Here is a 12,879-nt window from a genome sequence, read left to right on the forward strand (position 1 = left end):
ATTTCAGCATTTTAGGATCTTTGGTTTCTTGTTAAATTAATAATATAATCTAAAATGAACCTTTTATGTACTGTATAAAGCTCTAAAAAATCAAGCAGCATAACATCAGAATCAGGCTTTTTGCATAGATTTGTAACAGTTCTTTACTCCTAGACTGCATGTTTACTTTATTTTTTTGTCTTAGTTTTCATTACTCCCGCTGGGAGCAGTGTAGGAGTTAAGAGCACCAGTAGGTTAGAGCCTCAAAGCAGGCATTTAGCATCTTGCCTAAGGGCAGCTCATTCCCCTCCATCTGGGATACGAATAAGAAGCATATATTCTAGTTTTAAGGTTCATTTTCTGTGAAACAGGGTTCAAGTTTTAACTCCTGCTATTAGACTGGGCTTGAATCTGTTCTACTTAATAAAGAGCATAGGTGTTGAAGTATTTCAGTAGCTATGCAGCTATGGGCTAAGGGTGCTGGAGGATATCATGACCACTTCTCCTTACCCTAATATTTATATTTTTCCTCTCTCTTTTTTTTTCTCTCATCATAGTAGCTACATCTGTCCTTACGTTCAGTTTAGCAGTGACACCTTCCAGGAGAGAGTTGGCTCTACAGCTGTAGTAGAAATCAGAACAGTCAAATACTGAGGGATGACATAGCAAAGCAGATCAGCCAGACAGAATGTCAGGCAAGGGAAGAGAAAAAGCAGATCTGGTGCATTCCATAATGAGAGGGGATGTATGGATGGTTTCTTTAATGCACCGAGTGTAGATTGTTGCAGTACACATTTTGAGGAGAATGGAAATGTGGAAAAAGAACCTACTCTTTATCATACAGACTTGAAAACTGGCTCAGAGCTTATGTGCTTACCTGTTTTCCTCTCTTATATTAACCCATGTAAGAAGCTACTGCAACCATAAAATCGAAACTTTTCTTTCAGTAGGAATTAGTCATAGATTAGTGGGAGAAGGTGGCAAATGGACTCCCATGACCTTGACAGATACCTTGGCATTCCAGGGTTGGATCCCCAACTGTCTGTCTGTCTCACGTCTGCACCCTGGCTCAGATACTCCAGGGAATTTACAGAGTGGTTCTAAAGCTGTTCTTTTGAGATCTTTGTTGTATTTTTGGGTCGTGGTGCTGCTAAAAAATTTAACTGTCACCCGAGTTTTTGCATTAATCCTTTCCTCCTAACTAGTACAACATTAAAAACATCCCCATAGCATGATGCTGCTACCATGCTTCACTATAGAGATTGTATTGGCCTGCTGGTGAATTTTGCAGTCTGTTTTCTTCCAAGCACAATGTCTGGCATTCTTACTAATGAGTAATATTTGTTTCCAATCAGATCTGATCAGTTGTATTCTCATGAAGACCTTCAGCTGCCTTTTGCGAACCTCAGAGAGGCTGCCACATGCTCTTAATAAACTTTGGGATTTTACATTGCCGCTATATCACACAGATCTGATTGGTGTAATACTACAGAGATTTAACCTCTGCTATTAAACTACAAATATGGCTCCACTAGATGAAGTAGAATATTTGGTGACCTGTAGTGGGGTTGGATGTTAAGTGCATCGCTTTGAATTTAAAGACACTGCAGTAAGACAAGTTACAGGTATTAAGAGAGGCAAAAAAAGAGCTGTGTGACAAATTCAGACCAAAGTGACAAAATAATTTTAAATAGAACATAATTGATTAATTTAAAGAAGAAAAAGCATAGAAAAGGATAAGACTGAGACCATATGCCTGTAACACGAAGCAGGATTACTGGGTTAGCGATACAACTTCAGCTTTAACACTGACTTTCCAGTACCACAAAGCTTGACTCATTCTTAGCAAGGCCAGTCACCATGGTAATGTACTCTGAATGGCAAAGCTGCTCCGGGACAGGCTAGCTTCCTAGAAAACGCTCATCCCAGCAGCCAAGCAGATGATTTGATTGAAGAACCGATTTAATTCAGAGCTAAAAAAAGACCTTAAATAAAACAACATCCCAATAAAGAAACTTGGTTCCAAACTTCATCAGTTTATAAATGATTTAGGCCTTTGCTTACTGAGACCTTCAAAGCTGCATTTAATGTGTGTGTGTATCCTTCCCCAGATTTGAAACTGTAGAATCTTATTCAGACGGTGTGGGCCTTTCCTAATCATGTGTGTCAACTGAATGCAAATGATTAAGAAGGTCCACAGGTGGAATTCATTTAGCGTGTAGAAACATCTTACTGATGGTCACTGAAAAGAGCTTGATCTACAGCTATTATATAAATTTGTCAGGCCAACATCAGCAATTATGCAGATAAACCAATTTTCAGAACTGGTTAAGACTCTTCAGCTCCCATGGGAGCATTCTGACAAAAGATTACCTAATTAAAAAACTTAAGAACATATATTGCAAGAAATTTGCAGTATTAAGAAACTGAGTTTAGTACCTTTAGTGAATTATTGAGTAATAAAAAAACTTAAACACGTTTTTTATCAAATCAAATGTTAAAAATCCCTTTAAATCATATTAAAGAATACAGTACCTGCTCTTTGTTCTCAAGGTCCACTTCAATAGGCTGGTCATCATCAGCTTCCCTTTTTGGTCGCACAAAAGCAGGGGGTGTGAGTTGATGGCTCTTGTCAAGGTCTTCAGGCTCCACCCCTTTCCCATCCCGTAACCTTGACCAAGCCTCCTGGTTAACTTTACATTCATCTCTCACTTGAGCTGAGGCCTGTTGGGAGGTCGATGGATCTGGATTACTGTCTGTCTCCTCTGGCTTCTCATCCTCTGTGTTTTTCTCTTGAGGAGTGGTTGAAGTTTTGGCATCTTCTCCGCCTTCCCCCACTTCTGTCTCTGCCTGCTTTGCTGCACGATCCTTGAGGCCCGCCTGGAAGGCTGAGACAACAGCACTGCACTTTTGTACCTTCTCCACTTGCTGCTTCTTTGACATAAGCACGCCCATGGCTATAGACATACAAAGAGAGAAAAATTTATTTTTATAACACACAGGATTTCATTGATCATCACATATTTGTTTTTACTGGAAATTTAGGCTCGGTACTGGCAATGTTGCTTGAAAAGATCTGCCTTTGTTTGAAAGTTAAATACAGCTAGAGTTTGTTTGGAGATACTGTAAATTGAAGACTAAATTCTAAATTATAAAAGTTTAGGAAAAAAATAAGCACTTTTCATTTAAGAGCTAAGCGAAAAAGGCAAGGCTCTCGATTTGCTGGTATGTCTACGCACCACTCTAGTAACTATCGTTATATGCAATGTCAGTACAAGGACATCATAATAGTATGCAATGCAATAACTTTATATTCATTGTCCATCCCAGTAGGGGTGGAAAATACTGTATGTTATTAAATCATGTAACCTTCAGACTGTCATATATTGTCCTGTGAATACACACCGAACTGTTTGTGTTAGGACAAACAAAAGTATGAATCGAGCTCAAATCATCATCAAACCATTAACTCTGCACACATATGGAATAAATCCACAACAAACTCCCTTCAAAATATAACAATTTCTAAAAAAAAAAGATTCAAATTCAAGTCTAACATATTTAATTTAAAATCTATTAAAGAAGTCTTCTTTAATCTACCAAATTCAATTAATTCTGAATTAAATGATGTAATGATATCACAGCTTGCCATGGATGTTATGTTTGAGAAACAAAGTGTACCTTGACAAGCTTACAATTAGGTTAAATTAGCTTTTAAACTAATGTAGGGCAATAGGAATGTGTTTAAACAATTTTATATTGCAAATCGAAGGAGATAAATAAAACGCTTGCAAGCTTTATCAGAAATCATTAAACTTTTAGTGAATTGGCTCTTAAAGGAATAGTACACCCAAAACATCATTAGCCTTCATTTTCTACTCACCCCCATGCTGAACAACACTCTGGAGTACTTTTTTGATATCTCAAATGCATCTGGAGATCTGGGAGGCTTCTTGCTGTCTGCTGACATTCAAATAATGGAGGTCTATGGTGGCCGAGACAGAAAGGTCCATAAAAGTCCACAAAAAACGTGTCAATATTCCTCCATACTGCTCGTCCAATGTATTCCAAGTGTCCTGAGTGGGTAGCATCCAGAATTTACTCGAAACGAAGTCATTTAGAATGTTTTTAGAGCATAAACAGTAGTGTATAGGATTTCCTGAAAGCGCGCACACGCGCGCTCACGACGCTACGGAAGCCGGCAGATCAAACCAGATGAAAGTGCGCATTCAGCGTCTGCAAGCGTAGAAGAAGAAATGTGCTGTTTACCTGTGCAAAGAAAGAAACAACGAAAGAAAAATATCTGAGGACTTCAGTGTTGAGGAAGAGCATGAGTTCTTTGCCGAGCTGAATGCGCTGGTTTGGTCTGCCGGCTTCCCGTAGCGTCGTGATCGCGCATGTGCGCGCTTTCAGGAAATCCTATACACTACTGTTTATGCTCTAAAAACATTCTAAATGACTTCGTTTCGAGTAAATTCTGGATGCTACCCACTCAGGACACTTGGAATACATTGGACGACCAGTATGGAGGAATATTGACACGTTTTTTGTGGACTTTTATGGACCTTTCTGTCTCGGTCACCATAGACCTCCATTATTTGAATGTCAGCAGACAGCAAGAAGCCTCCCAGATCTCCAGATGCATTTGAGATATCAAAAAAGTACTCCAGAGTGTTGTTCAGCATGGGGGTAAGTAGAAAATGAAGGCTAATCATGTTTTGGGTGTACTATTCCTTTAACCTCTTGTGATTATTCCTTAGGAAACAGTTAAAGGTAAGGCTTGCCAAGCCTCTTTAGAATGTTCAAAAAGGCAAAAAAGTCCTGGGTACCTAAATCTGAATTGGAAATTATACTTTTTAAATGCTCTCTTGGTCCCGACATAAACGGCAGAAAAAACACCTCAGGGTTGATACACCACTGAAAGGTTTACAAACAGCTTTACATGATGAAAAGCCTTTTCATGCCCTTGCCACACACGCTTTATGATATATGCATTTCCTCCCCCTTTTCAGTAAGGCTTTACATCTCTTCCCTCCGGATCTGGAAGCAATTCTGTAACGCAACACTTTCAAACCAGGTGTGAGATTTCATCTCCTCCACTGGTGCATGATGTGTGAATTGGCCAGGGCAAATTAAGAGCTAGAGTTGATCCACCACTCTTTTGGCTCAATAGAAGCAATGTAAAAATGTCACAGAGTTGACTACCTCTTTGATAGGTCTAACTTCCACATTTGTAAAGCTTCTAAAGACAAATTTAATGGATTCAGGTCTACGTATAACTTAACTGGAGTTTATCTGCCTGAGTGATTCTGCACTTACATCTTGATAACTAACAGAGACTAAAGGTTAATACGCTATTTAAGTTACCTAAAAACAGAGAATTTTTTAAGCTCTGCATGTTTTAATCTGGATGTATGCAATGTTGCTATTTGAGAGTTTTGCTTTGTGCAGTTTAAACACGTTTTATTATACTATAGATATTGCAAAATATATCAGCTTGAAGAATTGAAGGTGTATTGTGACCTTACATCAACTCGGTCAAAATCGGGAAAGCATGTCAGGCTTTTTTAAAGCTACAGTAATTTTCACAGACAACTAATGATCGTCTAGCAGACTGCAGCGACATGAACCCCTCCCCCCACCGCTTCACCCTCTAACAATACAGATGTTTACATAAATAACTTCAGAAATCGTATTTCATTAGTCTGTGCAGGATATAGATTTTATTAAGGCCTAAGATAGCAAATTTACCAGTTATATACCACATTGTCTTCATGTTTTAGTGAGCTGCCTAGCATAGTGATAGAACAGACCAAGTTATTGTATTCATTCAGTTATATAGTGAGATTGTGTTGGTTGGAAGCATATATATTCCCTGTTTAGTCCAAGTTTTGACTGTGACAGGGGGGTTAATATATAAGGAAGAGGGAAAGGAAGAGGGTGAGGAAGGGTGTAAAGAGGCAACGGTGGGCATGCAGCCAGGGTTAGGCGAGGGAGCGGTGCTAGCAACATGACTGGAGCCAAGGAGGCAAGATCCGATGCCCTCCACACGAGCCAAGGACGAGTTACCAAGTATCCAGAGATGTTTTTGCCATATATCTACGTCATGTGTGTGTTACAAATAATACTAATTCATGTTTTATTTACAGCTCTGAGCGTTACATGTAGTAAAGTGACTGTTGATGATACTCTATAATTGCGGTAGTGACATTCGAGCTTAAAGGCCAGTCACTAGTTTTTCAGCTCTTTGCTACTATAGCATAAAGATGTCAGCCTCTGTAAAATGTGAGACCTGCTCCTCTGTATTTATTAGAAATTTCTAGGGCAATGCCAGCATAAAGATAGAGATTTCCAGTTTGTAGATAATAATAAACAAAATGCTTATGTATTATCTAATTATTTTCTAATTAGTACACACTATAGCTTTAAAGACCGGTGATTGGTAGACAACTGGAGTAGGTGCACTCCTACTAACACTACTATAACTACGTACATTGTTGATACCTTTAGTATCTTTTTCATACAGAAATTCAGAGCAGTAATTCAGTGAATAAACCTGCAGCATTTATTATATCTATGTTAAAAGCAGTGTCTGTGTCTGTATTATTTTCAGCCAATATTATTGAGAGCCACCTTGGAAGGTCCAAATAGCCTGTTGTGAATCCAGACACAGGTTGCAAACCCCTGGTCTATTACTTATTATCCTAAATAAGTAGAGTAAAGCTTTGGTTGTAATGTTGGCAAATATCAAGTTAGGATGGAATGGAATGGAAAGCAAGGGATGAGACAGTTAAGGCATCCATGATGTGTCCAATTATCCATAGAAAATTTCATTTTACCACAGTAAAGAAGATATTATTAACATTAACCTAAAACAACATCTGTTTACAACATTCAAGAGTAGAAATGTGCTGAATGTTAGTTTCAGATCTTTAAAGAGATTGGAAGATGCAATCAGCAGACGTTTCATTTTTTCACAAGGGAACTTTTTCACAGCTGTTATGTCAGCAGCAGGAGAACAGGAAACAGAAGAATAACTCTAATGATTAAATGAGGGTTGCTTCTCTGCTGGGGCAACGTAAGAACAGGAAATTTCTTTACTCCCACAGTACTGGAGTCATTCTTTGCTACAGTACTGTAACTAAGAAGTGACTCGCAATGTGAGTTTGCAATCTACCTACTTTTATTTTGTTAGGTCAATTAGATTTAATTTGAATAGAATTATATTCCACACATTTTCTTTTAAGTAAATTTATAAATTAAAGTAGAAATGTTTTTCCTCCTTTCAACATGAGCAATGGAAGCATCTCAGCCCTGTGTTGTTGAATTTTCGGCACACATATCTTATCATTTCCCCAGATTATGCCTGAACAGCTACGAACAAATGTTTATCATGAATGATTAACAGTTAGACTTTTCACACTAAAGATTTATGTTGCTTCTGCAGTTAATGCATCATCCCAAGTTCGGATTCATACAAACTGAAGAGCTGAAATTTATTTTCAATTCCAATCACATGAACATAAATGCTTGTTAATTTTGTGAAGCTGCTAGCTTATTATAAGAACTGAAATGAGTTCACCAAAATTCACTCACTCTGCTTGCTTCTGACAATGAACAGTTTTTTTTTTTTTCTTTCAAATGATGTCTTCTCTAAAGTCAATTAAATGGAGATGAGTCAGATTCTTTTTGTTATTCTACAGGTGCTGGTCATAAAATTAGAATATCATGAAAAAGTAGATTGATTTTAGTAATTCCATTTAAAAAGTGAAACTTGTATATTATATTCATACATTACATACAAACTCATATATTTCAGATGTTTATTTTGTTTAATTTTGATGATTACAAATGACAACAAATGAAAATCTCAAATTCATCATATCAGAAAATTAGAATATTACTGAAGACCAATAAAAACAAAGGATTTATAGAAATGTTGGCCAACTGAAAAGTATGAACATGAAAAGTATGAGCATGTACAGCACTCAGTATTTAGTTGGGCCTCCTTTGGCCTGTATTACTGCAGCAATGCGGCGTGGCATGGAGTCGATCAGTCTGTGGCACTGCTCAGGTGTTATGATAGCCCAGGTTGCTCTAATAGTGGCTTTTAGCTCTTCTGAATTGTTGGGTCTGGTGTATTGCATCTTCTTCTTCACAATACCCCATAGATTTTCTATGGGGTTAAGGTCAGGAGAGTTTGCTGGCCAATTAAGAACAGGGATACCATGGTCCTTCAACCAGGTACTGGTAGCTTTGGCACTGTGTGCAGGTGCCAAGTCCTGTTGGAAAATGAAATCTGCATCTCCAAAAAGTTGGTCAGCTGCAGGAAGCATGAAGTGCTCTAAAACTTCCTGGTATGTGGCTGCGTTGACCCTGGACCTCAGAAAACACAATGGACCAACACCAGCAGATGACATGGCACCCCAAACCATCACTGACTGTGGAAACTTTACACTGGACTTCAAGCAACGTGGATGAAGTGCCTCTCTTCTTTTCCTCCAGACTCTGGGACCTTGATTTCCAAAGGAAATGCAAAATTTACTTTCATCAGAGAACATGACTTTGGAACACTCACCAGCAGTCCAGTCCTGTTTCTCTTTAGCCCAGGCAAGACGCTTCTGACGCTGTCTGTGGTTCAAGAGTGGCTTGACACAAGGAATGCGACAGCAGAAACCCATGTCTTTCATACGTCTGTGTGTGGTGGTTCTTGAAGCACTCACTCCAGCTGCAGTCCACTCTTTGTGAATCTCCCCCACATTTTTGAATGGGTTTTGTTTCACAATCCTCTCCAGGGTGCGGTTATCTCTCTTGCTTGTACACTTTTTTCGACCACATCTTTTCCTTCCCTTCGCCTCTCTATTAATGTGCTTGGACACTGAGCTATGTGAACAGCCAGCCTCTTTAGCGATGACCTTTTGTGTCTTGCCCTCCTTGTGCAAGGTGTCGATGGTCGTCTTTTGGACAACTGTCAAGTCAGCAGTCTTCCCCATGATTGTGTAGCCTATAGAACTAGACTGAAAGACCATTTAAAGGCTTTTGCAGGTGGTTTGAGTTAATTAGCTGATTAGAGTGTGGCACCAGGGGCCATCAATTTTGAACCTTTTCACAATATTCTAATTTTCTGATATGATGAATTTGAGATTTTCATTTGTTGTCATTTGTAATCATCAAAATTAAACAAAATAAACATCTGAAATATATGAGTTTGTATGTAATGTATGAATATAATATACAAGTTTCACTTTTTAAATGGAATTACTGAAATCAATCAACTTTTTCATGATATTCTAATTTTATGACCAGCACCTGTAAGTGCACAGATGGAGAAAATTTGGGTCATGTGTCTCTGCAAAAGCAGTGATCAAGTTGTGTATGGAAGCACTACACAACACAGTGTTTCAATAGCTACACTGTCTTTTTCAACCTCTTTTTTTTTTTAATTGCCATATTAAATCCAAAACCTTTAATTCACTCTGCTCACACCAAAATTGTAAAGTACAAAGAAACGTATACAAGGCCCCAATTTTCTTTTAAAACAAAAAGCTGAATAAACTGTTTCATTATTATTATTGTTATTATTTTGTCTAATTATTGTAAATTAAAAAAGTGAAACCAACTGCTTTCAAGAGTCAGCCAAGTCCTCAACCCATGAAGCAGATAAGAGGTCTGTGGTAATTTTAGAGGAATTGTTGAGATCAACAGTTCAGGTGAGTGAATCTCTTGACAGGATAATTACAGTATTTACACTCCACTACAAATGATACGAGGTAAGTTAGTAAAAAAAATGTATGTGTAGGTGTCTGAATTTGTAAATGTAAGTCAAACTATGTGAATACATTTAGGATATGTGTTGGTTCCTTGTCAACTTATACTAAATGTCATATCAGAAGCTTTATCTGTGAAAATACAACTTTTTAATCACAATTTTACCAGTATGTTAGTTTACTTAAATTTAGAAAAGTAGATTCCCTACACATTAATTATCATTGACAGTTGTCTTACCTTATAAAAAGACCCTAGATGAAACCAAAACAGCTTTTTGGCTAACATGCAAAATGCGATGATTGGTAAAAACCAACTCCATATTTCTCTGAGCACATCCTCTTCATCTTGAGCCATGGTTTTAGGAGAATTATAGTATGAAAATTTCCTTCTTAACAGGAATGAGGAAGCCAGTTAAAGTTAATAGGAAGATGGGGAAGCTTGAGAGATTGAATAATTAAAGGATTCACATGATTTTAGACACAGTGGGAGCTGTTAACCCAGCTGCTTGTTTTGTCCCTACTAGAGTCATGGAGCATCCGCACAGAGTAAAAATCAACATGTCGTATATTATTTTGATTTATAGCCTGAGGGAAGATGGATCTGATTCTAAAGAGAAGAGTCATTTGCAAAAGAAAACATCCACTGTCTTTATCCCATTAACCTTGTTGCGTCACAGAAGGGCTGATATCTGTCTGCACTGGTAATTTGGCAAGAAGCAGGGTGCAGTCAGTTAAAGTCCATCATAAGGCAGCACAGAAACAGAACAAACAATGAAACACACGATAAAACCATTTGGATTAAAGAAATTAACCTTATAGTCATGTTGGAAAAAATGCCCACACCTGCACAAGGAGAAACCTTGTCTAGAAAGCGCTCAGGCAAAGATAGGAATCTACATGTATATTGCTTCAAGGAAACGGGTTAACCATTGTGCCACCATGCAAACATCATCAAATATCGCTTCAAATTCATCTTCCTTGCAAGGTAAACACTTTATGTCTGGTCTTTAAAATAGACAAGGTGTGTCTGCCTCACCAAATTCAACTGGGAGTTGATCCACAGAAGAGGAGCATGATAAGTAATAAAAGTGTTACATAAGTGGGAAGGTGATGCTGGAGCATTCTTTACTGTGTGCTTATAAATGGGATTAAAACATAAGGTATAAGGTAACATGAGTTTTTTTTAAAGTTTATATCAGCACATTACATTTAAAAATGCAGGAAAGATATCTGGAGTAATGCAATTTTTAATCAAATATATTTACAGTAAAGTGTGATTAAACTATTTATTCATTTTCTATACCCCTTTTTTGTCTAGGGCTGTAGGGAGCTGGTGTAGTACCGTTTGGACAGAGACGAGTTCCATCACAGGGGAGCAAAGATCCAACAACCATGCACACACTAAAAGGAGGATTGACACACAACAATAAACCGAACAGTCCTTTAGGTTGCAAACTCCCCGCGCAAAGACTACCGGATGGGATCCAAAGGATCCAAGCAGCTCTTACGACACAACATAACACTCATGTGAACTTTACCCAAAGCTCTTCTCCACCTTAAGCCATTTGTGAAAGCATCCCTGCTTTGCAAAGCGCATTGTATTTAAATACACAAATGAATAAAAAATTAAGTTACAACCTTGCATGCAATTATACGTCCTGCAGATAGCCAACCTTAAAATTCCTTTTGAAAGAATTTTTCAAGAATGTGACATTCCTACATGTTGTCATCGAACCTACCTATATACACAAGTCATAGTGTGCGGTCCTGGGACAAAAGTGAGTCAGTAGAATTTCTTGAATTTCTCACAGATGCAATAGGAGTGAAATCAAATTTTTTTCTAACCTGCAGAAGATGTCACCAAATAAAATGTATTATTTTTCTTTTATTCAATACTTTTCAGTATATCTACAATGTCTGGGCTAGGAACATATCTTAGAGGTTATAATGGTTCTATGATTTTATAAAGGGACTTATTCTGTTTTCAATAAAGTTTGGTCTCTTTAAAGTTAGCTCAGATACTTTAACTTGCACAGGACCTCAGACCTGCTACTTGAAATTTGGAGTTATTTCTCTGTTCTTTTCCTGCTGTGATCTTTTTCAGTTTTAATTTTTTTGTCAGAACAGGTAAGTTTAGCATTTAGGGCTAGGAGTTAGCTAGCCATCCCATGCTATGACCTTTGCAATTTATTGCTCACTGTCTGAATGGCTTAAATTATCCATTAGGGTGATAGAGTGATAGGCTAGAAGTTGTGATCCATGTTACTGGCACTGAAGTTTGGCTTCTCCTCTCCAGGGGTGACTGCTTTTGGTCAAACACTGACTTACCGCTATCATTATTGCATGCATGTCTTATCCCTGCTTGCCACTTTCTAAATAGCCCCAAAGCTGTAATTAAGAACGTATTAACCCCAGTTCTTAATCATAACTGTTATATAGTGTACCAAAAATATATATTTGTTTTGGATCATTTTGGTTAGAGTCATGATTTATGATTATCTATTGTAACTGTTAACACACATCATCAAACAAGAAAATTGATGGATGGATGGATGGATGGATGGATGGATGGATGGATGGATGGATGGATGGATGGATGGATGGATGGAAGTTGCATTTCATCCTCAAAAATTATGATAGAAAAAGAAAATAATTTGACATAGTTCAAAGGGGAGCAAATTACAATTGTATTCCAGTTGACTTGAAGAACATTGGTGAAATTGGACTTATATGCTGAAAGCAAACGCTTAGTAAGATGCTATAATTCAAATAGATGAATAGGTTAAAAGTTGTTGTGATAGATAGATGTAAAAATACATATTCATTAATTTGGTGTAAGAAATTCTGCATTAAACTTTGGGAAAAATGCCCATTATGCTGTAGATTTTAATCAAGTAAAGGTCTTGAAGATCCAATATCCTCAGGATATTTTAATAAATGTTCTAGAACATACGCGTATGTGACCTTTCAATCAAAGCTATTTTTCTTTTATCTCATTACATGCGGCCAAAGTTCAGAATTTTTTTTTAGATGTGTTTTTTTCCTCCAGCGAAACCCCTATAGGGTTACCCTTAAACTAGTGTATTGACCTCATTCAAACTATGAGCTTTTTTTTCCCCCAGGAATTTAGCAA

The 12,879-nt window shown here is 37.6% G+C and overlaps 1 protein-coding gene across 2 annotated transcripts in view; it reads right to left on the reverse strand.

Moving 5' to 3' along the window:
- The window catches only part of phf24 (PHD finger protein 24), a 51,330-nt gene that overhangs the window by 24,076 nt on the left and 14,375 nt on the right, over window positions 1-12,879 (reverse strand). For both annotated transcript variants that reach the window (XM_038268339.1, XM_038268340.1), the window contains exon 2: window positions 2,515-2,936. In XM_038268339.1, coding sequence (XP_038124267.1) covers window positions 2,515-2,934 — 420 coding nt within the window. In that variant the 5' untranslated portion in view covers window positions 2,935-2,936. The remainder of the gene's footprint in view (window positions 1-2,514; window positions 2,937-12,879) is intronic.

The sequence above is a fragment of the Cyprinodon tularosa genome, unplaced genomic scaffold (assembly GCF_016077235.1).
Source record: "Cyprinodon tularosa strain WSP-4 unplaced genomic scaffold, ASM1607723v1 ctg7, whole genome shotgun sequence".
Lineage (NCBI taxonomy): Eukaryota > Metazoa > Chordata > Actinopteri > Cyprinodontiformes > Cyprinodontidae > Cyprinodon > Cyprinodon tularosa.